Below are 23,996 nucleotides of genomic sequence, written 5' to 3' on the forward strand. Positions count from 1 at the left end.
CGATTGTCAACTATCTATTAATTATACAAATTAACACTTTTCTAGTTTTCTATTAATACATTCCGCAACGCATTTATTTACAGATTTCCAATCTTCATAAATTGATTGTAGTGTGGCCTCTTCCTTGGCCTCGCTACGAATGAACAGTGCTGGACCCTTCGACGTTTCCATCGAGGCGATCTTATCGGCTTCGACCTTTTGAGTTTCTTTGACATCCTTGGTATCTGTGTCGTCTTTAGTGCTTTTAGTGACTTCAAGGTCTTTGAAAGTTTTGCTATCATTGGCAATGTTGATGTCCTTGGCGTCTTTGATGTCCCTAGAATCATTGTATTTCTTATTTTTGACAAATCGCTTTGTCATGAACTTCAGTATCTGGTCTATTTCACCAAGAAGCTTCATTTCTGGATCTAACATGGAGGCAGGAAGGAAGTCAACATACAAACTGTCCAAAACTTCAACCCAAGACTCTAATAACGGGTCAAATGAGTATATACAGTTTCTCTTTTCATCGTTTATAGCAATAATTGGACATCCGTTTGACCTCATGTAAATATTTGTGATCTTGGCGCTTATGTCTACTTTCTTCTTGCTTTCTGTTGTCGTCGAGTGAGCATTAAGCACCGGTGCTAAACTCACACCCTCGACTATGGAGTTACCCGAAATCAGAGAACTGTGGCATTTGAAGAATTTCCATGAGTAAATCAAACCGTTTGCGCAAACACACATAATAAATGATTCATTGCACACAAGCTTAACAATGTTCGAGCCAAGTTCGATGGACCCGCACAATTGTCTCCCAGTTGTAGATACCAGCAACAACCTACCATTCTCTGTACCAAAACACCAATATGATAGTCCTTCTAGTGACGACTCACCAATGCAAGTGATTCTCTCATTCAAAAAAAGTTCCCACTTTTCGAGTGAATCGGACTCACAGTTGGTTGTTTTAGCTAAAATATGAGAAACAGCATCGAATTCGTTCCAATTACTCTCCATCTCCGTATCATCATTATGATCTAAATATTTGTAGACATGATCATTTTCGTATCTCACTTCAACAACTTGTTCTCCTACTAATGGCTCTGCTAATTGTTTTCTTTCAACTAAAACGTTGTAAGAGCTCATGCTCGCATCACCGTATATTGTTATAGGAGACACAAGAGAGTCTTTAATCCAATCAGGGTAGGCCACTTTCCTCCGCTTATTCCAGACACCTGAAGAATCTCCATATACGCTGGGGTTAGGTTTTCTTCCACCATTAGTGTATTTGCTCAGTGTATTGCTGGACGAAGATTTCTTGCTGGATGAGCTAAATTTGCCTCGTTTGTCTAGTGAACTAGAATTGTTGTTGTCTGTTTCTGCAATATAGTCAATGGTCTTTTCCAGACTCTCTTGTTCCGTTTCATCATTAGCCACATTAGGGCGGAAGGAACTAGTCAAAGTAGATAATCCGTGTTTTGGTAAAGGAGGGTATGGGAGTGATATTATCTTGCTTAATTTTGACCTCTTTTCCACCATCAAATTTTTGGATGTAGTTGTATTAGCATCTGCAGTAGCAGTAGCAGTTGTTCCGGACAAAAATGCGTTAGATTTAGAAGGTGCTGAGGTAGCTGCATTTGTGGAAGAAACGGAGATTAAAGTTGGAGCAACACGCTTTTTCCCGGACTTTGTAATGGTAATGTTTTGAGTCTTTGACGAAAGAAGATTCATTTTTGCTTGTGAAGACGCTGAAACATCAATATTATTAGTATTGCTATTGTTGGTTGCGACTGTGGATCTCGGTGTAATTGTCGGCACCGGCATCCTCTTGTTAGGGTGCTTTTTCGACCGAGGAATTAATACGTTCATTACTTTCTTGCTTTCGTCATTATTGGAAGTGTTAAGTTCAGTGTTGCCTCCCAGGCTACTCCCGCCCATAAGAGATTGTAGACGGTCCGGCTTGATAGGCTTGGAATCACCAATAATACCACGCTTTTCAGCAAATTCTTCTAGCTTGAGCTGTTCTACACTTTCTGGAAAGAACATATCACGATCTTTACCATATCTGATCAACGCACGGTTGTTCTCCTCCCATGGGACGACATGGCCGAGCTCACGTTCATCAAAAAACAAGGATAAAACAACACCGTCAAGCCCACATAAAAACACGTTTAGCCCGTCCGGGTTCCAAGCAACATCTGTTATTGATTTGGCGGATATTTCTGTTGCCACACACAATGGGGTTGCACAACTTGAACTCCATAATGCTAGAGTCCTGTCTTGGCCTGCTGTGATAATGACTGTTTCCGACCGAGATGAACTTTGGCTGTGACCGGCATTTCTATTATTGTTACCAAATTCCACATCGTACAAGCGGGGACTGAACGAACACACCTCGCATGGTAGTCGGTGTCCAATGAGACTCAATTCGCTATCCCAGCTTCCTCGCTTGATGACAACATTAGCGTTGACACCTTCGTTCGTTCCATTGGGTGCAGCTATGTATAGGCCGTCAGGACTCCAAGAGCACCTACGGAAGTATGTGGTCAAAGGGGACTTTGCGAACGGATCACGGATAATGTTTTCCACAACGAATTCCATATCTGCACCTTCGACACTAACACCTTTCCTATACCGGAAGATTCTCATCGTCCTATCATCCGAGCAGGTGGCAAAATACTTTCCAGCAGGATCGAAAACAACACCTTTGACATGACTTTGGTGGATGTCAAACCTCTTGATTTTTTCAAAAGTCATTCCGTTCCACACTACGATTGATCTATCCAAACCAACGGTGACTAAGATAGAACCATCTGGTGCCCACGCCATGTCTTGAACATCGTTGTCGTGTGCAACTAATCTTTTTCTCACAGTCCAATGTTCCAAATCAGCATCGTTGATGCCGGAGTCATCACCGTTAGCAAAGAGAAAATTCGAGTCGCCTGAGTTAGCAATCTCATTCCGATGCATCGCCATGATACGAGTTTTCTCTTCATCCTTTTCCCAAATGAGAACCAACTTGTCATCGCTACCACTCGCTAAAAATCTTCCGTTTGGGCAGAATCTTATACAGGTGATGGCACCTGCGTGCCTTGACATTGAGCATAAGGGCCGACATTCGCTTTTATCTATGATATTGCTACTAGAGCTGTTCCCATCCTTCATCTTGTCCATCTCCTTGTACTTCTGAAGGGTGTCAATTGACCATAGTTTCACCTTCCCATCCAAGCCTCCTGTAGCAAGCCTGGAACCGTCAGGAGAAACCGAGACGGAGTAGATTTCAAATGATCGAGGGCCCTCGGCGTGTTTCACCCAGGGAAACTTCACCACATGCATCCTGGTATGCTTTCTGTGTATGTGGATCGTGCTGCAATTTGTAGCCCTTTTCACTGCCTGCCTCCCCAACTTTCTGGCTCAACTCGATTAATCAACGGTTTGCTCTTTGATTCATGTCAACTGTTCCTGAGTACTGCATTCTACTCTCGAAATATCGCGCATATGAAGAAGCCTGGAAAAACCTATGCAATTCTCCACGATGCTACAGAATAGTATACAATAAATACTATGTTATTATTAAAGGGCTACACATATGACCTACACAGATACTAGATTGTGGGCTCCGAGCCACAACTTCCGACACCTACTCGAAAGTTCTACTGCTTTCTAAAACCAACGGCAACGGTTGTTCACATTCAAACACTCCTCCGCTGACACCAGTCGCAGCTCCCCACGGGAGCGCGCCACGTTGTGCGCGGCAAAGAGCAGTCTTGCAACAACAGTACTGCTGAGAATAACAGTAGAAAGAAAGGACAGGAAGTAAGGAAGAAGAGGTCCAGAAAATATGCAACACCAAGACAGTTTTGGTATCCTCTGCTGTCTTAACAGAAATAAAAGAAAAAAGAGGGGTAAAAAACCAATGGAATAGAAAAGAGTAAAAGAATAATGAAAGAATCAACTGAGACAGGAAAATGGTGACAGTGAACAAGTTGAAACTAGTGACAAAAGGAACAATATGAACAGAAACCCAAGGAAAAAAAAGAGCACTAAAAAACCAACAAAACAAAAAACCAGGTGGAGTCGGAACGGAACTAACTCAAATAATATAACAATCAATGTTTTTATTTCAAAATATCGAAATGATCTCAAGTCATGATAAATTCGTCAAGGTCAAATGGGGCGTTATTAATCTCAGTCGATAATGGTGCTGCGGACCATTTCATCAAGGGGGTATAAGTGGATAGAAGTGTATTGGTTGTGAGGTTGAATAGAAACAATTCCAGTATCAAACGTTATTTGTGTGTCCTCTCCAAAGGTTTCACAAACGAGAAACATAATTCTATTTTATTCAAAAAGAAAAAATACTCAAATATTCCTTCATCTTTTTTTTTTATGACGAGACAACAACCAGACCCACCTTATTATTTCACTTGGATAAAGTACCCAAATGAAGATGATGAACAAAAGTAATGCATTACTGCTGAATGCACACTGTTATACGAGCTGAGATAACCCATTGTATTTTGACCATTACTGTCGATATTATCATTACTTGACTTGAAATCTAGGGATTGATCGATTTCATTGAAATCACTTGTTGAGAATTCTGGCTCTAGGTAAGAGTTCAAATCCATGAAATCATTGGAGTCTGTGATGCACAAGTTGAAATCACGAGGATCACGATAAAGACTGAACAAATTTTCATCGTTTCCAGGGGTTGGAGGATTAGAAAATTCGCTTGCAGAGACTGAAGAAGAAGGAGAAGATTTGGACAAAACTGGCATTTCATCAACGACGGAACTGTCTGCCTCGTCATCTTCTTGTTCTGCCTCGAGCTCTAGATCGTTATTGAAATCAACTTCTTCTGCATCGACGCATTTACTGCTTTGTCCGATCCGACATTCACGTTGGGCGATTATGGAATCTGCAACGTGATCATCGGGAGTGCTGTTGCTATTATTAGAAGCAGATGTCTCGTCCTCGTCTGAGAGCAACAATCCATCGGGTCTAGGGACCTGTAGCTTCTTGATATCAACACCGTCACAAGGAATGTTGTTAGCGGCTAATTTTGAAAGTAGTGTTCTGTTGGCTTCAAGGGATAGGTTCAAGTGGGCTTCCAACACCTTGACATAGGATTCCAACTGCTCCACATGCTTTCTCTTTTTTTCACGAGAAGCATGTGCTGCTTTTCTGTTCCGGATAATTCTTTCTACTCTCCGCTGCTCTTTCTCAGCTTCGGTTCTAGCCCTTTTCCGAGGGGGCAAGTGGCTACCATTGCTATTGACATCAATGAGTTCCGCTGAAAGTTTGCACGAAGAGTTAGAATTGTCGGATAGTGGAGAGGACATGGTTTATAACGTTTGATACTGGAATTGTTTGTGTTCGGGAACCGTGGACTTCTTTCCGGGGGGTGAGAGAGGTGTGTGTCTGGCAAAAGAAGGGGCGTCAAAGAGCACAAAAACCTGCAGCCGCCCGTACAATGGATTCGTTCGTCCAAAAAGCTGGGCGCCTCTCCCTATTTATACTGCTTCGGCACGCGCATTATTCTCGTCCACATTCCAGGGGAGGAAAGGGGGCGAAACCAAAAGGAAAGAGCTGCAGGCGGGGCGAAAAAGAGGAAAACGCCGAAAAGGGCAACGAGCGAAAAATAGACAAGACCAACAATAGAAAAGCCTCGGAGGCTCACGTGGTTGGCCCGAAAAGTTCTGGAACGTTTTTCTTTTCGCAGCTTCTCCGTTATTTCCTGGCTCCGCTCTGGATCCTCCCTCGATTTTTGCTTCTCGGCGCTCCGAGCGCGTCGCTATTTAGTTGCGAGCCAGCGGTGAGGCTGGCCGTGTTTTTTTCCGGGCAAACGCATCGACGCGCCGATCGGCGCGTCGATACAAAAACCGCTTTGTGTCTGGCGCAGCTGTTCGCTGCGGGCGTTTGAGCCGTTTTTGGGCCTCCTGCCATCACATGAATCGAGCCGGAAGGGTATGGGATGTGGCAGATGAAGAAGCAATTATCAGGTAGGTTCGCTGCTGATTCTTGTCATCGGAACAACCCACTTGAACCTAACCACCGCCTGAGAATGTCTGCATCTCCTGATGTCAACGCTGTTAGCTCCGACGCCAAGACTGGCAGTCTCAGTGGTAACAGGAACGGTTCTGCAGTTCAAGCTGCTGCAAACTCTAAGGACAAGACAAATGGAGGATTTTCTGAGTCGACGAATGCAGAAGAAAGTGAAGGAAGAGAGCTGTCTGAAGAGGTCGCGTACGACCAAGACGACTTGCCCATTCCCCAGGGTATCGTGTCTGTCAACGAAAACCAATTAGACCAGGACGAGTCTTTGGACTTGAACTTGCAGAACGCCTCGAACAAGATTTGGTTAGTGAAGCTGACCCCACAACTCGCAGACATTTGGAAAAGCGACCACTTTTTGGAGGGCCAGCTTTTGGGAAACATCAAGATACCTAAGTACTCTACGAATGACCCGAATAATACCCTTTCCACAGCAACGGCAGCAGTACCCGCCAACGGCAGCATCAACGGCAAGAAAGACGGCAAGATTTTGTTGGAATTGAACGATGAGCTCCCTGAGCACAAAAACCTAGATAAAGAGTACGAGCTTAGACTAATAAAACAGGTTGTAGAGAACGAGTACGCATTCAGCGAGTCCCAGTTTGAACAGTTCCGACAAAGGTTGATGTACAGAACCCAGGTGGTCAACCTACCAAACCAACCTCGTATGAAGACTCTCAACAAGGAAGCTCTTAACCATGAGGCAAAGTGGACCAGGAAAATCAGAAACTACAAAAAGGAAGCCCAGTATAGAGAGATGAAATCCAGAGATCCGAACTACAGGTCGAAGCGAAACGAAAGTGGAATGGGTACAACTTACATAGAAGACCCAGAGGGCGGCGATGCCAACAAAAATAACAAACGTGGAGGGCGTAAGAACGCCAAGTTTGAAAAATACGATAAATTCAGGAAGTTTGTACCTTATGCGAAGACTATACCCAAAAAGACTGAAATGGTGGGTAAGATTGTGCAAGAATGCCAGGTTATCCCAACTAAGTTACTATCTGATAACAAACTGAGAATGTTGGAGCAAAGGAGGCGATTGAACCAGATGGTTAAGCGCAAAACCATCAACTATATCAAATCCGAAAGAGTTGGTGTCATGCATGGTAGAACGACTCCAAATATCCAAACAGGTTCTACTATCACACTTTCAAAGGAGCTGGCACAGAAGAAGGAAGCTGCCAAGCAAGATGGCCGCGCTGCCAGAATGGACAGAGACGTTCTCATGAACTTATTGTTCAAACTGTTCAACCAGTATGAATATTGGACAATGAAAGGTTTACGTGAAAAGACCAACCAACCGGAGGCTTATTTAAAAGAATGTCTTGAGAGTATTGCAGTCATGGAGCGTAAAGGCCCTTACGCATTGAAATGGACTTTGAAAGACGAGTATAAGAAGAGTATCGACGTCGAAAAGAAGGTCAAGAACGGATCTGCAGACGAAGAAGACGAGGATAACAACAAAGATAACGAAGACAACGATGATGACGAGCTGGAGGACGTCGAAATGGAAGATATTGCAGCTCTGTGAGCTCTTCTCACTGTGCTTCAAACTGTAGCATTTTACTGCATTTTTCTAATACTTTTGTAATTATTAACCAGTTTTATACACTAAGTATCTTTATTACTATCCGTGTTACGTAAACACTGTCTGAAAAGCGGGATGCGAGAGGAGCTTTCAAATAAACAAGAAGATCCTAATGAGGGCCAAAAAAATCTAGAAAAAAGTCAGAAAAAGAGAAATTAAGAAAATTTAGATGAAGAAGGAAGTGCACTTTCTCCATACCGAAATCTGATCATGCACACTGTACGTTCGTATCGGCCTCACATCGCCCTTTTTCAAATTATTTGCTTATAAACTGGGTCAAGAAACGAAACTTCCTAGCAGAACACATTATTTGTTAGAGCATTGATACCTTTGATTGAACATGGGAACCAGTGATAGTACTAGTATTGACTTAAAACAGCAGGGCAGTCTCCCGACCCCGGAAGCAAACGAAACGGGGAGTGACAAAGCCCTATCAATTCAGCATTCTGGAACTGCAAGTCCCCCACATGCCAAAAATGATTCTAATAGTCAGTCTCCTCAATCTGCAAAAAATGACACTTCTTCTTTAGGGTCTACAATATCGCATTTAGTAGGGGCATTGGCTCCGAGCAGTGACACAACTTCATTAACCCACATGAATGTTACGACTTCCACTTCATATCCAAACAAAAATGACGACAAATCTTCTACTCTCAAAGTTGTAACAGAAGCACTCAATGATCAAAATGAGAAACCTACTGATAACTCGATCCCAGCTTCGAACGAGCCTAAGTTTCATTCTACCCCGGTAGCCTCAATTCAATCACAGCCGGGTATAAAATTTACTCCTGCTGACGAACTGAAAGCATCATTCACTGGAATATCCAACAAGAACACCGATCCTATTTCAATGGTGCTGCCTCCAGATTCCAACGCAATTGGCAAGGATGGTTCAGCAAATGACAAGCCGAATGCTTCTTCGGGCGTCATTGGAGGGATAGGTATTGCATTGGGCATTTTCAACACAGATCCTGATAAAGAAAAAACCGAAGATAGCAATTTGGCTAAAAATTCTATTGTAAAAAGTTCTCCTTTGCTTTCTTCAACCCCGCCAACTGTCAGTAAAAGTCTGATCCGGTCTTATCCATTCTTGATTCTGACGTTGAAAGCATTAAATGTTTTGACTTGGAATGATGATGATGATTATTTGTCCATATTTTTGGTATTATTGGCATCTTTTTCAATATTGTATTACGAGCCATTGATTATTTACTTCGGTCACTTGCTACCTGTTTTCACTTTGTGGGTTTACTCAGAATGTAAAATATATGTCAAAGCGCAACAGGCCAAAAATTCCACATTGGATGATATCATCCAGACTATGACTTTGATTTCGAAGCGTGCAGATGTTCTCATCTCCCCAATTGTTGAGCTAGGATTATCGGCTGGAGACTTGAAAAGATTGTTGTTTACAACAGTTTTTTTATCCCCAGTTTACGTTGTCATAAGTTTTTTCATTTTACCACCAAACAAAGTGTTTCTCATCCTCACGATACTAATTTTGACGTATCATTCCAAATGGTCCCGTGTTACACGAACATTGCTATGGAAATCACGTACCTTCAGACTACTATGTTTTTACTTGACTGGTTTAGATTTTGAAAGTTCAGGTTTAACAAAAGCATCAACTTTATTCAATCTCAACAAGAGATTATCCAACAGGTTTGGTAAACATTCAAATTCGAGCTCAAATAATGATGCTTCTAATTCTAACAACATTTCAAAATCCTCTGTCCGTTTTACTTATGTCATATATGAGAATCAGCGACGCTGGCTAGGAGTTGGCTGGACACCAAATTTACTATCGTACGAAAGAACACCTTGGACTGATGAGTTTTTGAATGAATCGGAGCCCATCGAGTCATTTGAATTACCTCAGCTACCTCTCTCCATCGAAATTCAAGATTCAGAAGGGAAAGGCGAAACTGCCGCGGCTAATGGTGAAGAAGTAATGAATACGAAGGGTATGGTATGGAGATGGATAGATAAAACTTGGCGTTTAGATTTGACAAATGATGGGTCTATTCAATTGCCCTCCACGAGACCTAAAACTACAGCTAATCCTAAATCAGACGATGGCTGGATTTACTATGATAACACTTGGAAAAATCCAACTACTGAAGATGGGTTCAGCAAATATACTAGGAGAAGAAGGTGGATACGTACAGCAGAATTGGTCTATATTGGAAGTAGCAACAATAGCAGTTCCACGAAGACAGAGGTTGGCAACAATAGTGGTAATGTTAACAAGGAAGTAAGAATTTCGGATGATGTTAGTGATCTTGAGAAAAGCACCAAGTTTGTTTCTTCAGACAGTATTTCTGTAGACGCTGTCGATACCAATGGTAACGAAGAAGGCTCACATGACGATAGCAATGGCAAGCCACAAAAAGGAAAAAAAGGTGGATTAAAGCGACACGATGAAGCTGGTCAGACTAAGAAAAGAAAGAGTCTCAGATTTGAAGAGCCATAGGAAGGATTTTTTAACGATAATATTGTATGTATGTGTAATGTAAGTTATATGGGTTAAACAAAAATAATCTTTATTAAAGCAGCAAACTAATTTTACTGTCCGGTTCAAAACAAGTTTGGTGCAAATATTGCAAAATGCGCGATTTAGTATGGGAACTGGTGGGGTTGGGATCTTAGATTAGCGAAACCCAAATGCTTTTAGGGCTATTCACGAGGAAAGCAACTTGTAAGTAAAAGTGATCAGCTGTTCTAATTTAGAAGAAGGAAATGTGGGGGGAGGAGGGGAGGAAACCATTCTTTTTGGCTCAAGCGGCCTAGCTTGTTTGGGAAAATGATGTACCAAGTGATAAAGCATACGTTGATTACTTGTGCTGCTGCTGCTTTCTGGTACGATTTTCAAGTATGGATGAGTAATCTATTTATTTACAAGATATTAATTAAGTATAAAGAATTCAGCTAGCTCATGATTTTTTTAGTATATTTCAGCTTTTCCTCAGTCGGGTTCATGAATTTCCCTTTCTTGAACATGTAGATTAATAAAACCGTAGATGCAAACGAGAGGGAGTACCATGTAACTAAGTAATTTAAGTGATTGTTTTTGTAATCCACCTTTGGGATTTTACCAAGTGGAACACCAGCGTTGATGAATTGAAGCGGATCAAATTCTTCTGCAGTATCGTAGTCCAAGCTCTTAGAATTGATGATATCAGCACCAGTAACCATACTTGCATCTGCTTTCGAGGCGCCATCAGATTTCCAAAAAGCCCAACTTCCAGTCTTTTTATTTACATCCTCAACGGTATCTGATATATGCTGATTTGGTTTGTCATGAAAATTTTGAAGAGCTTGCAAGTAGACTGGTCTACTTCCCAATTCCTCAGCCATTGCGTCAGCATCCAAATATTGGTACAATCTTGAGCCTTTATCGTGATCTATGCTAAAAATACCTTTCTTTGGAGGCACTCTGATAACGCATTCAATTGTTATTTCTCCCTTTGGCACGGACAAATGCTGTAAATTCCGCTGAGATGGAATGACCTTCTCTGCCGCAATCCAACCCCTGTCAATCAACACTTCTCCTGCCCCATTACTTTGGACAAATGGACACACAACCGTGTAACCTCTGCGAGTATCGTGTAGCCGTGGCCCAACATAAACTTCTCTAGAATAATCAAAATGACCAGTTACTAAGACTTTTCTGTACTCTAAGTTTGGTAAATCCTCTTTGGTAACGTTTCTCGGCATAGGAATTGGCTTGTAGGTTAGACGATCCTCACATTCGGCGACAAGCTTGTTTTTCCACTTAAGCCTTTTGACTTGCCAAGTACCCAAGGCAAAAGTTATAATAGGTGCAAGGCAAAGTAATCCAAGAAAAACTTTGCTGCTAGTCTTCCCACCAAATTCAATACCTTGTGAAAGCTGTTTTTTAGATCTCACAGGATTCCAATCAATATTGGCAGTTTTGGCACTGGCATACGATCTTTGGAGTTGTGCGGTCACCTTTTTGTTTGATCTAACCGATCTTACGACGCTAAACATTATCCAAAAATAATGTTCTGTGAAGACACAATAATACCTTTTGGAGTGGCGTGCTTGTCAAGATGAAGAGACTGGCAACACTTCCAAGCGTTATCTATCACTATCTTGTTGAAGACGCTGCTCATGAATTAACGGATAATGTTTTTTATTCAGAGCATGCATTATGTAAGCGCTCACGAAAATTCGAGGGGTTAATCGACTCAGAGTCAACTTATATTATACAATCTATAATAAATACAGAGAATTTTCAACTATACAGACTTGAAAACATTGACAGCTGCATCTCTGGCTAGCTGAATGTGATCAACGCCTTTATTCTCATTTTTTTTTATCAGTTCTGCCCAGTAATGACCATGAAAAAACTCAAAATGGTTTGACAGTTGTTCTTCCAGATTTTTCATCTCCTGTTTACTTCCAAACTTCAAAAGAAATGCATAATAATAAATATAAGCATCCCCATACTTAGGATCTTTTTTAATGCAAGCATTGAAAAATTGATTTGCCTTGTCAATTTTTCCATTTTTCCATAAATCATGGGCAATTGTTAAGATTACCATCGGGTCATCGCAGGTCTTCTTCAATGCCATGGCATAAACGTTCTTAGCCTGCTGTTTTGAAACGAGCCTTATATTTTCACACCATAGTATTGCGGATGATGGGATTAGAGTCAGTGCCTTGGATAATAAGCGGTCACCATGGACTTTGTTACCTGATCGTAGCTCAAGTAAAATCCTAGCATGATGTACTTTATCACTTTTAGGATGTTTCGCCAACGCTTCCTCCAAAATCGACCTTGATTTAATCAAATTTGTAAAGTTTTTTTCATAAATTTGAGCTAAGTGTATGTACAATAACTCGTTACTCTTACATTTTTTTATTCCAGTCTCAATGATGGTCTTAGCGCTCTTGAAATCATCGATAGTCTCACTTATTTCAGATTTGAGGAGGTAAAGAATATATTCATCAGGGTGTTTGTGAAGTGCAATAGTTCCGAATTCAAGAGCAGAAGAATAATTGCCAAGACTTTTTTCAAAATTAATTCTTTTGATCCAAATGTTTATACTTGGGTCAGGCAAATTATTCAAACATGCCTCAAACAGTTCTCTGACCACCAAGTTACTGCCTGCTTTGATCTCAAACTCGATAGTAAATATCCATACAACTTCACTAGTAGGTACCTGCTCCAAAGCATCTGCTAGAATTGAGCGTACCTTTTCAAAATCTTCATCAAATTTCAACTTATCTTTGGCGTACATTAAATAAAGCTCCATACATTTCGGAAGAGACGTTATTGCCATCTCATACGCTAAAAATAGAGCTTTAAAATCTCCAGTATTTCTTTTCAGTTCAAAAAACTCTGTCCAGGAGTTAAGTTGTTTAGGATAGTTCGAGGTAATGAAAAACAGAATAGTGTCTGAGATTTCTAAATGATTTTGAGCATACTCTTCCTTAGAAATATCAATAAGCTTTTTGGTGTTATTTTCAGAATTTTCTGTGAGAAGTTTCAAGATTATGGAACGGCAAGTTAGAATACGCTTTTCACATTCGCATAATCTTGCCTGATTAAACCACTCTTCAAAGTTTGATGCCCCATCAAGCATCTCAAATCCTTTAGCGATTAGTCGATTTATTTTTACTTCATTCGAAGATCTTTCTTCTTCAAGTTTGGCAATAGTTATCCAAACTTTATATTTTTTCTCATCAGATATATAGTTGATGGAATTTGTTAAAGTCGCTATTGAATCATCTATATCCTGAAGATCTGCCAATGCTGTCCAAATCTCTAAAGAGTCCGGAATGACCTCTGTTGCTTTTTGGATCATTTTGATTGAAATGTTTTTATCCTGTTCATATTTTATTATCTCCAACCACAATAAAGGGACCTTAGGTTGCAACTCTAATGCCTTTCTCAAAACACGCACTTTAGAGAGATTGTCGTGTTCCAATTCAACAGCTTTGAACCAAAGCGGAATTGATTTGAAATTATATTTTATGGCGTCTGCAACAATCACTTTAGACGCTGGGATGTCGTCTGAATTAAACTCTAAGTTAGTAAGCCAAATTTCCTCAGATCTAGGGCACTTTTCGCATCCCTCTTGAATCAACAATCTGGCTTTATTAAACTTTCGAGCATCATATTCAAGGCGTGCACTGGCAATCCAGTTTTGGGGACTGTGTGGACTTGTTTCACGAAGTTTTGCAAATAATCGTCTTGTTTTTTGATAATCTCCAATGTTGTATTTGCTGGAAGGAACAAGTTTTTCTAAATAATCACTCTTATCCAACTCCGTAGAAGCTGCCTGATTTCCCATTTTTATTCGATACTCAAGTAACCTGTCTTTTGTCCTAGATAGTTCTAGCAAATTGACGTCGTCATTGACGATTTTATTGTCACCGTTGGCTTCAGCTTCGTCGTTGTCATTCTCAACCTCTTCGTTGGCCTCATCTAAAACAAGATTGGTTGCTCCTGAATTTTTTAAGCTTAAAGCAAGCATATCCGAATTTCTGTAAAACCTTTGTTGCTCCTGCAACTCATTTCTAAGCCTTTTGTTCTTTCTCGTAAAGTCACCAGATTCGGGAAGTGCTTCCCATTCCTCTTTGGAAACCGAAGCAAGCCCCTGCTTTACATCTTCAAATTGACCTGCGATACCTTGAATGCTTTTACCTGTACTTTCAATCTTGGCTAGTACACCAGTATCCAGATCAGTTTTTGGAGCTTCACTCTTCTGTTTTTTCTTCCTTTTCCTTTCCAGATATCGTTCGACCTCGTCGTAGATGCTATCTGCTTCTATATCTTCTTTGTCTCCTGTTAAACCCGAAGGCTTTAGATCAAATTTAGCATCTTCAAATTGCCCGGCCTCACTCAAAATTCCACCAGGCTCTTGCCTGTCGTTGCCATCATCATCCTCCGAACTTTTTTTTTCGAAAGATACTATTGGTAATTTTCTACTTGAACCTAGATCAGCCTGAGTGACAAAACCAGTGGCACCTCTGCCAATACCGGCAATATATCCCGGAGGAGGTTCCTGATCAAGGAATGTCAATCTGTTCATTGTTATTGCTACTCAAAAAGGCCATAACTTAATCACGTTGCATCCTTCATTTTTTGTTAAGTACTGTCTAGTTAGTTACTATAAACATTTTCCAGTAAGGGGGAAACGGATAGATAGTACATGTCAAGAATACGCGACAACAGTTTTTGTTGCAGGAGAAGAAGTATTCCACTTTTGGCTTTAGGATAAAATTTTTTTCAGACCATTTTTTTGGTCAGCTTCTATTCGTATTGTGAGATAAACCATATTTATACACATATCACCAAAAGAGTCCGAAATCCTTTAGCAAGGTTAACATGTCGAAAAGAAGTGCTTCAGGTATAGAAGAGAGCGGCTCAATTGCCAAAAAAAATACGGCAGCAAAGCCTATCGATGTTGAACTGGATAATGATGATATGGCGAAACAGCTAGGTATTGAAGGTGAAATGGAAAACTTGTCAGGAGATGATTATGAAAGTGAAGGAGAAATCATTGAATTAGATCAATCCGATGAAGAGCTAGAAAATGCAGCCGACGTTGATGGCTTGATAGGGAAAGTTCAACAAAGCGGGCCAAACGAAGGAGACGCTTCAAAGGAGGAAGAAAATGCCCTGTATTTACCTCACAGATCCAGACCGTTGGGACCAGACGAAGTTTTGGAAGCAGATCCAACTGTGTATGAAATGCTACACAATGTAAATATGCCATGGCCATGTCTGACGCTTGACATACTACCTGATAGATATGGAGACGAGAGAAGAAGTTATCCTGCAAAAATGTATGTAGCCACAGCTACTCAAGCATCAAAAGCGAAGGATAACGAAATGATAATCATGAAACTGTCGTCCCTCTCAAAAACTCAAGCCAAATCTGAAGATGATGAAAATGATTCTGACTTGGACGATGACGATGATGAACAATACAGCTCTGTTCTTGAGAGTGAAAGTATACCATTGAAACATACTACCAACAGACTTAGAGTCAGTCCGTGGGCCTCGAAGACCAACGAATATTTGACAGCCACCATGTCTGAAAGCGGTGAAGTTTATGTTTTTGATGTTTCATCACAATTCAAAGCGTTTGACACTCCTGGTTATGTCATTCCAAAACAAAGCAAGAGGCCTGTACATATAGTAAAAAACCACGGTAACGTGGAAGGCTATGGTTTGGATTGGTCTTCAACCGAGGAAGGATCATTACTTTCCGGTGATATTACTGGTCGAGTCTATTACACAACGAGAAATAACAGCAAATGGGTCACTGACCGTACACCGTACCAAGTCAATGATTCATCCATTGAGGATATTCAATGGTCGAAATCAGAGAAAACCGTCTTCGCTACTGCTGGAGTTGATGGGTATGTGAGAATCTGGGACACAAGATCAAAAAAGCACAAGCCTGCGTTGAGTGTTGTTGCTTCCAAGAGTGATGTCAATGTTATTTCGTGGTGTGATAGAATCGATTACCTATTGGCGTCCGGCCATGATGATGGTACCTGGGGAGTTTGGGATCTCAGGAATTTCCAGCCAAACACCCAACCTTCTCCTGTTGTTTCCTACGACTTCCACAAATCTCCAATAACGTCGATTGCTTTCAACCCATTGGACGAATCCATTATTGCCGTCTCATCCGAAGACAACACCGTCACGCTTTGGGATTTGGCTGTTGAAGCAGATGATGAAGAGATCGCACAACAGAGACAAGAAATGAAGGAATTGAGTGATATTCCACCACAGTTGTTGTTTGTGCATTGGCAAAAGGACGTCAAGGATGTTAGATGGCATAAGCAAATACCAGGTACTTTGGTGAGTACTGGTACTGATGGATTGAATATCTGGAAAACCATTTCTGTTTAGTAATGTGTATGAATACATTTCGAGTGTTCTCAACGTTGGAAAAATGTTCAACGAGAGAATATAAAACTTCCCCACCTGTTATATTAGTGATGTATTTTCGTCCGCATGAGAGATAGAATGGGACATATTCTCCTCTGCTATTCGTAGCTCCGCGTTTGCTTCGGTCAATTTTGTGGGAAAGTACATTTTGTAGTACACGCACATTAGCAGCAAGACTAACTGCAAATTTGCGGCTGCAAAGTATGGTAGCCACGAACTCCACTGAGAATTCGGTTGCGAGTAGAGGCTGTAAGACCAGACGTATCCACCCGGGGTCTGCAAACACATCATAGGTAAAGAAAGACTACCGGCGTGTTTGACCATGAAAGTAGTATAAATCTGGGGAATGTACTGGATGATAGCAAGCACGGTGGAAATAACTCCACTGATGTCGGCAAAAAATAGTAAAGACTCCATGCCACCTTTCTTATCTATCTGGAAGAGGTAGACAACAAAGAGGACGTCAAGCAAGGCACTGGCAACAAAAATGTAGAAATTGAGCGTGAGTTTATGGTGGTTGGTTTTCGACTCCCGTATCGAGTGCTTCGTGCCAAACACGCATAGCACAAATATGAGAATGTAACCCACGGCTTGAAGGAGAATCTGCACAAACCCAACCAGTGAATTGGCACATTGGTAAGTGTTCAACTGTGCCACACAGCACCGTCTGGCCGGAATCGTTACAATGAAGATGTTCATAAGCGCCGAGAACGCAGAAAGCGAGCCGAGAAGAAGAAACGCCGGCGAGAGACCTTCACTCGACCGTCTTTTGATGACCTTGATGTGTTGTGGCACATAGGACACAAATATTCCAATCGCTAACAGAAAGCCCAAACAAAATGTGAACACGTCCGGCTGCTGGTACACTTTGCAACTAAACTTCTTTGCAATCTCCATATTTGTCACCGCTGCAAACAGAGAATGTTGCCCGGTGCTCCTGCCCGTGTGCTACTGCATTTCCGAGGCAGAATCGGGTCTCCTTCTCACCAGCCTGTCTATAGCTTCAAAACCGATACGTCTTGCAGCTCCGCCCCGGTGTTTATCATCCTGGAGATGCGACAGAAAACGAGTCGCGGGGGGAGAAAACGTCAACTGCTGCAGTAGTGCCCGTGCACCAGACGGTTTTCAGCTTTTTCTCGCAAGTGGGGAATCCTCACGTTTGTTGCTTGGTTCGTCTCTATCATGATTGGTCTAGGAGAGAATCATGACAGAAGCCAGAAGAAAAGCATCCGTCAGCAACTCGACAGTTGACGCCAAGCCACCGCCGCCGCAATGACATTCCCTACTGCATTTGCCGAAACCACAAGATTCTCCACCACCAGCGCCGATCTCAGATACCGTGTGTTGAACCTTTACAGAAGATACCTCAGACACTCGAGGGAATTTGTCAACAGTTATGATTTAGACATCCCAGCATACCAAGTCAAGACCAAGATCAGACAGGAGTTTGAAAGACACAGATTTGTTCAAGATCTTGCCACCAAGAACGTTCTCTACATGAAAGGCCAAATGGAGTTCCAAGAGTTGGTCAATTTCTGGAAACAACAATGTCATGTCATGCAATACTTTGAGGACTTCGAACACTACAGCACCACCAGTGGCAACAGCTTTGTGCAAAAATTCTTAAAGGGTGCCAACTAAGTTTCCTTTTTGTCATGTTCTATTTATTCATCCACTCCATCGATAACGGTTTATTATTGCCTCCCCATTATTTATTTACCTACCAGCTTCTATTATTATCATATAGGTTTATATAAGCTATTATAATATACGTTAATATCATACATACACATATACATACGCATCGTGAACAAGGCTGTTAATAGTACACACACTCCAAATAGATAGTAAGGAAATTATTTATTGATCAAGTTTCAAGTATTTTTTCATCTTCACTAAACACTTATGTGTCATTTTGTCATCGACAATCTTCAAAAAACGGACCAACTCAAACGAAGTCTCGAAATCCCCTGAGAGAATCAATCTTTTCAAAATATTGAAAATGAGGTCTTGATCTTCAGCACTAATGTTACATGATTCTTTTTTGGATGTTTGGGGCTTGCTCTCTCCAGGGTAACACTCGTTATCCTCACTGCTATAGTCATATTTCTCGTAGTTTAACATGATGATAAAGAAATGAGCACTCAATTTATGATCATTACAGTCAGTGTATAGCTTATTGACCACAGACCTCGGCGTCTCGTTTGATTTCTTGAAGAATATTGGCCAAAAGTGAGTCTCTGTTTTCTTCAAGCAATTGAGAACAATCTCGTAAGAGTTCCCTGTCAGATTGATCAACGAGTAAATTCGGTTAAAATAATCATTGTCCGAATCAAATTTCGGATCCTCGTAGCAGTTCTGTAAATAATCCACCATCAATTTTTCGAGGACAAACTTGAAGTTTTTAAACTTTGAAAATTTCCCGTAAACAGTAGTGATGTTCATGGCGTTAGAATCATCTTCGAGGTTTTTCACAGAAATGTTGGATAAAATGTAGTGATTGACCAAATCAGTGAGATAATTCCTTCTGCTGGTTTCCAGCTTGAGCTTCAATTTGTTGAAACAATCAATCTCAATACCAAACATTATATTTTGAAACGATATTGTGGTAATTGGATATGGGCAAGTTCCGGTATATTTAACAGAGTAACCCCCACCGTCATTTTGGCTGATATCATTGCCTATGCTGATTCTGATAGGCTTTAACTTCAGTAGATTGATGTTGTCGCTCAAGTTGTAGTGTATCAGTTGTGATCCATCAAATAGACATATCAAACTGTTATTTAGCTTGTGCACGTACTCAACGCAACTACTTATTAAGTAAGTCACATAGGCAAACGACATACTACCAGGAGTTCTCTCCCTTCTAATATAGTATAGGTCAGTATTGGTGAGAAAGAGAATGTCCGTGTCTGTGATTTTTAATACAGTTCCATAATTGAGGGCTATTGATTCATCCGATTCTTTGAAACAAGTTTTTAATTGGTAAACGGTAGATTTCTCCAACGTTATAGATGACTTCAAAGAGGTTAATGAAGAATCATGCATTGTGCTTTTTTTGATTTGGTGATCTCCTTCAACTTTAGTCGTTGCACTTGTTTTCAACTTAAGCCTCCATGTGTAGCAATTCAAAGCATTGGTCATTACAAGTAATTGGTCATTGTAAATATCGACATTAAAATCAAGGAAAACCTCATCAAAGGATGTATCTTCCAAATTGAAGCTCCACACAATGAAATCAAAACAAAAACTCTCAGCTTCAGACAAAATTCTGTCTGAAAATATAACGACTTCAGATTTCTTTTTCTCCTTTCCACTGGATGACCCAACAATAAGATAATCTCTCCACCAGGAACACTTCTTCATGGGTATTTCTGTTTTCTCAAACGTTGCAGATTCTTGAGGAATCTCTAAGAATTTCCATCTACGAGAGAAACTGCTAAATACAATCACATCATAATTTCCAATAATACAAACATTATTGCCGTCATCACTGACTGAGCATGATCGAATGATATTATTATTGATCCTGAATCTTAATGGTAGCATTTCGCTCAACCAAACATCGGTATCTCTATTAGTAACATCATTCACATTGTAATTGTAATGGTGGTGGTCAACTAGTTTCTTTTCGTATGCCTTGAAAACCATTATTTTGTCTTTGTCATAAAGGATTGGTCTTTTTATTGATAAAGAGTTAAACCCCTGACCAATATTGTAAACTGTGAGGTCTATAAAAATAATTTCATTGTTTTGATTAACCACTAATAACTCTCTCTCGCTTAAAAACTGAAGCTTCTTGATGTGAGATAGTGAAAAGTGGTCATATTCAAAAGTGGAAAAATTTTGGTTCCCCAAGGCTGAATAAATGTTCCAGCCATTATCATACACTACAATAATTGAGTCTCCTTGAGGGCTCAAGTATAGTGCTTTCGGAGTTTTCGATGGAATACATTTGTCAACTGTCTTGAGTAGCTTACATGTCAAATCATCGTTTAGCTTGTATATCAACAACTTTCCATTTTCTAATAATATGTAGCAAACGTTTTTGAAGTGGTTGATAATCCCTTCAATGGCTTTTTCATTATTGGTTTCACATTTGTACACGCACTTTGCAGATAACTCAAAGTCTCCAGTACTCCCAGTTCGTTTGACAAGTAGTACATCGCCTTGTTTGTTATACCAGAGAAAGCAGTCTAAGTCATAGTTATAGTTCATATCTGATATTTCGCTTTTGTTGTTGATTTCTGGAGCTTGGAACCAGTCTAGCTCATCTGCCAAAATGAAATTGATCTCGTTGCTAGATTCAGTAGAACTTTGGTTATTATCGCTCGAGGTAAATTTGTCAATGGAATTCTTGGAGTTCAAGTGTATTATTTGAAAAGCATGAGGGTTTGAATTGATCAGCATTAACTCCATACTACCAATAAAACAGTATTGGACAATCGGACTTGCAACATTCAAAATTAGTTTCAAACGAAGACCCAGATCAACAATTGGGACTTCATTTCCATCAATCCCAATAAATGTGCTTATGATATTTTTCACTATACCGTTCTTTTGATCTCCTGCCTTCGAACTAAATTTCGAGTTCACTCCTCCATATACATAAGGATCATCTTCATACTCCGTCAATGGGTAGCCGTTTTGTATTATTGTCCCACTTTTGGAGTAAACACCTAAAAGTTCACTATCACTTCCAGTGGCTTTAATAGTGTACACCAAAATAACGTTTTTATCTGTCAACACAGCATATGTCTGCTGGTTTGGCGATAGTTTGACGGTAAGATTAGAGCCAAATTTTTCGACAGAAAAATCTGACCTTATATGAACATTCACAGGGGCTTTATGTGTCCAATCAAATAAATAAATTGATCTATAAGTAATAACGACATAAGGTAGTCCATTTGAATAGTTCGTCAAAATGTTAACAATATCGTCTTCATGTGGGTTGGGCTTATAGGTGTGGTCTGGATTCGATTTTCCCAATTCCTCTAGCGATTCAACTTCTGGTAACTTATGAAACTGGCTTATTGAGGTAGGCCAGAACATTACACGTAATTGTTGAATTCAATAATTAGTATCAAAGTCAATTGCGTTTATCTGTGTTGTGCTTCATTGGGTTATGAATGCTAAAAATGCGGTGCAGTAAAGCTCAAGCCAGAGAATCATCATCATTGCGAAATTGTTGTTTTTCCCCGAGAAAAAGAGAGAGAGAGATGAGAGACACGCCTTTGACTTTCACACTAGTTCTTATTTCTTCAATTTGCGCATAAGAGCCAAAATATAAATTTATTAGATTATAGAGATACATTTAAAAGAGAAAGGATAGACCGTTTGAGATATCAACCGGTCAGAAAAAGAGAAGAGGGTGGGATATCGGGTTTGAACTGGATCCGAATAAATATATAAAACAAATAGTTCTAAAAGACCAGAACACATCTCAAAAAGCCAGAAAAAGAAATAAAAAAGGTGGAATCAAAAGGTGTAGTTTAGTAAAATAAAAAAGGGAGTAAGAAAGTGGGGGAAATTAAAAGATCATGAAGGCAAGGTGAATAGAAGACAGAGAAAAGAATAGAAAAAAGATCAATGATTGACGCATTTTTTAGATTTCATCCATTTGATTTTGTTCATCGTAGTCAAGGTCATCGTCAAGGCCCGATGCATCCTGGTACTGTTGATATTCACTAACCAAATCATTCATGTTGGACTGAGCTTCTGTAAATTCCATTTCGTCCATACCCTCGGATGTGTACCAATGTAAGAAAGCCTTCTTTTTAAACATAGCAGTAAATTGACGACCAACTCTTCTAAACAATCCTTGGATAGATGTCGAATTTCCAATAAAAGTAGCAGACATATCCAACCCAATTGGTGGAACAGAACAAACCGAAGATTGAACATTGTTTGGAATCCATTCCACAAAGTAGTCTTGGTTTTTGGTTTGAACCTTATGCATCTCGTCTTCAACCTCTTTGACTGATACGTTACCTCTAAAAAATGCTGCAGCGGTTAAATACCTACCCTTTCTTGGATCGGAAGCTGCCATCATATTTTTAGGATCAAACATCTGTTGTGTCAATTCAGGAACAGTTAAGGATCTGAAAGACTGCGAGCCTTCTGCCGTCAATGGAGCGTAACTCACCATGAAGAAATGAAGTCTTGGGAATGGAACCAAATTAACAGCCAATTTTCTCAAGTCTGAGTTTAATTGCCCTGGGAAACGTAAAGAAGTTGTGATACCAGACATCACCGAAGAAACCAAATTGTTCAAATGGTCGTATGATGGCTGAGGAATCTTCAAAGTTCTAACACAAATGTCGTATAATGCTTCATTGTCAATACAGAATGTCTCGTCTGCATTTTCTACCAATTGGTGAACCGACAAGGTAGCGTTATAAGGCTCAACAACGGTGTCTGACACCTTAGGCGATGGCATCACCGAGAAGGTGGCCATCATTCTGTCAGGGAACTCCTCTCTGATCTTAGAGATCAATAGGGTACCCATACCAGAACCAGTACCACCACCTAGAGAGTGCGTGATTTGGAAACCTTGTAAAGAATCGCAGCCTTCCGCTTCTCTTCTAACGACTTCCATGACAGAATCTACCAATTCTGCACCTTCTGTGTAATGACCCTTTGCCCAGTTGTTACCAGCCGATGTCTGACCGTAGATCAGATTATCAGGTCTAAACAAGTTACCATACTTCGATGACTTGACAGCCTCAATTGTGGCAGGTTCCAAATCAACTAAAACTGCTCTTGGAACGTACTTCCCGCTGGAAGCTTCGTTGAAGTAAACATTCAATCTCGCCTTTTGCAATGGGGAAGTTCCATGGTAGTTACCATTTGGATCAAGTCCGTGCTCGTTACATATAGTTTCCCAGAACGCGGCACCAACTTGATTACCACATTGACCTGTAGATAAGTGAATCTGAAGCAGAAAAGAAAAAGATAAGAAAAAAACAGATTGTTAGTATTCGTTTCACGTTGATGGAAGCTGCTTTTTCAATTATTTGAACTATTATCATAGTATGAGCACTGATACCAGTAAGTTGCTGGGCTGGAAACATTCAGGCAAAATGCAGCAAACAGTACACATAAAGCGTGTATTGTGGCAAGCTGGGAATGACAGCTCTTCTCCCAGTCCTTCTAACAAGAAGAACTAAATGCTGTTTTTACCTTACTTTGCCCAACGCCGTCTATGATTTCTAGTGCATGCAATGAGTTATCAATTGAGAATGAACAACACATACAATTTCTCTCATGTTTTGATTAATCCTTTGCCCAAAATTTCAAAAGGAAACAGCACAGAATAATATAAGGTATACAGAATCTATTCTATGAGGTCACCAGGCAGTTCTTGTTCTTGGTCAGCACTCTTAAAACAGGTTCGTGTTGGTGTTCGTCCTCTGCTCCTTGTGGAAAACC

General features: G+C 40.4%; 11 protein-coding genes across 11 annotated transcripts; 4 read left to right on the forward strand and 7 right to left on the reverse strand.

The window, feature by feature from the left end:
• Positions 1-30: 30 nt before the first annotated feature.
• PICMEDRAFT_73269 (hypothetical protein) lies at positions 31-3,315 on the reverse strand (the record flags this gene model as incomplete). The annotated part of the gene is made up of 1 exon (XM_019164429.1): positions 31-3,315. The coding sequence occupies one exon, from the start codon at positions 3,313-3,315 to the stop codon at positions 31-33; it is 3,285 nt and encodes a 1,094-aa protein (XP_019016877.1).
• Positions 3,316-4,120: 805 nt separating this feature from the next.
• Positions 4,121-5,408, reverse strand: PICMEDRAFT_78246 (hypothetical protein; the record flags this gene model as incomplete). Its single annotated transcript, XM_019164961.1, has 2 exons — positions 4,454-5,408; positions 4,121-4,183 (listed from the first exon to the last, which is right to left on the reverse strand). Exons 1-2 carry the CDS (start codon positions 5,322-5,324, stop codon positions 4,122-4,124), a joined length of 933 nt encoding a protein of 310 aa, XP_019016878.1. The 5' UTR covers positions 5,325-5,408.
• Positions 5,409-5,864: 456 nt separating this feature from the next.
• Positions 5,865-7,702, forward strand: PICMEDRAFT_17041 (hypothetical protein). Its single transcript, XM_019161438.1, has one exon. It carries the CDS (start codon positions 6,047-6,049, stop codon positions 7,568-7,570), a length of 1,524 nt encoding a protein of 507 aa, XP_019016879.1. The 5' UTR covers positions 5,865-6,046; the 3' UTR covers positions 7,571-7,702.
• A 183-nt stretch (positions 7,703-7,885) lies between these two features.
• Positions 7,886-10,208, forward strand: PICMEDRAFT_17043 (hypothetical protein). The gene has a single exon (XM_019161439.1). The coding sequence runs from the start codon at positions 7,968-7,970 to the stop codon at positions 10,098-10,100; it is 2,133 nt and encodes a 710-aa protein (XP_019016880.1). The 5' UTR covers positions 7,886-7,967; the 3' UTR covers positions 10,101-10,208.
• Positions 10,209-10,555: 347 nt separating this feature from the next.
• Positions 10,556-11,638, reverse strand: PICMEDRAFT_34561 (hypothetical protein; the record flags this gene model as incomplete). The annotated part of the gene is made up of 2 exons (XM_019162894.1): positions 10,556-10,789; positions 10,958-11,638. 2 exons carry the CDS (start codon positions 11,636-11,638, stop codon positions 10,556-10,558), a joined length of 915 nt encoding a protein of 304 aa, XP_019016881.1.
• A 184-nt stretch (positions 11,639-11,822) lies between these two features.
• On the reverse strand, positions 11,823-14,745 carry PICMEDRAFT_17045 (hypothetical protein). Its single transcript, XM_019161440.1, has one exon. The coding sequence runs from the start codon at positions 14,689-14,691 to the stop codon at positions 11,890-11,892; it is 2,802 nt and encodes a 933-aa protein (XP_019016882.1). The 5' UTR covers positions 14,692-14,745; the 3' UTR covers positions 11,823-11,889.
• Positions 14,746-15,086: 341 nt separating this feature from the next.
• Positions 15,087-16,526, forward strand: PICMEDRAFT_35384 (hypothetical protein; the record flags this gene model as incomplete). The annotated part of the gene is made up of 1 exon (XM_019162940.1): positions 15,087-16,526. One exon carries the CDS (start codon positions 15,087-15,089, stop codon positions 16,524-16,526), a length of 1,440 nt encoding a protein of 479 aa, XP_019016883.1.
• Positions 16,527-16,604: 78 nt separating this feature from the next.
• On the reverse strand, positions 16,605-17,462 carry PICMEDRAFT_73275 (hypothetical protein; the record flags this gene model as incomplete). The annotated part of the gene is made up of 1 exon (XM_019164430.1): positions 16,605-17,462. The coding sequence occupies one exon, from the start codon at positions 17,460-17,462 to the stop codon at positions 16,605-16,607; it is 858 nt and encodes a 285-aa protein (XP_019016884.1).
• A 375-nt stretch (positions 17,463-17,837) lies between these two features.
• PICMEDRAFT_59396 (hypothetical protein) lies at positions 17,838-18,206 on the forward strand (the record flags this gene model as incomplete). Its single annotated transcript, XM_019163363.1, has 1 exon — positions 17,838-18,206. The coding sequence occupies one exon, from the start codon at positions 17,838-17,840 to the stop codon at positions 18,204-18,206; it is 369 nt and encodes a 122-aa protein (XP_019016885.1).
• Positions 18,207-18,425: 219 nt separating this feature from the next.
• PICMEDRAFT_73277 (hypothetical protein) lies at positions 18,426-21,617 on the reverse strand (the record flags this gene model as incomplete). The annotated part of the gene is made up of 1 exon (XM_019164431.1): positions 18,426-21,617. The coding sequence occupies one exon, from the start codon at positions 21,615-21,617 to the stop codon at positions 18,426-18,428; it is 3,192 nt and encodes a 1,063-aa protein (XP_019016886.1).
• A 146-nt stretch (positions 21,618-21,763) lies between these two features.
• PICMEDRAFT_17048 (hypothetical protein) lies at positions 21,764-23,973 on the reverse strand. The gene is made up of 2 exons (XM_019161441.1): positions 23,822-23,973; positions 21,764-23,499 (listed from the first exon to the last, which is right to left on the reverse strand). The coding sequence occupies exons 1-2, from the start codon at positions 23,831-23,833 to the stop codon at positions 22,171-22,173; spliced, it is 1,341 nt and encodes a 446-aa protein (XP_019016887.1). The 5' UTR covers positions 23,834-23,973; the 3' UTR covers positions 21,764-22,170.
• Between the last annotated feature and the right edge of the window lie 23 nt (positions 23,974-23,996).

Source organism: Pichia membranifaciens, assembly GCF_001661235.1.
Source record: "Pichia membranifaciens NRRL Y-2026 unplaced genomic scaffold PICMEscaffold_4, whole genome shotgun sequence".
NCBI classification, from domain to species: domain Eukaryota; kingdom Fungi; phylum Ascomycota; class Pichiomycetes; order Pichiales; family Pichiaceae; genus Pichia; species Pichia membranifaciens.

What these genes read in the sequence shown, in the direction of transcription:
- PICMEDRAFT_17045 (XM_019161440.1), bottom strand. Translation starts at nt 14,691, where the DNA reads ATGAACAGATTGACATTCCTTGATCAGGAACCTCCTCCGGGATATATT.
- PICMEDRAFT_17041 (XM_019161438.1), top strand. Translation starts at nt 6,047, where the DNA reads ATGTCTGCATCTCCTGATGTCAACGCTGTTAGCTCCGACGCCAAGACT.
- PICMEDRAFT_17043 (XM_019161439.1), top strand. Translation starts at nt 7,968, where the DNA reads ATGGGAACCAGTGATAGTACTAGTATTGACTTAAAACAGCAGGGCAGT.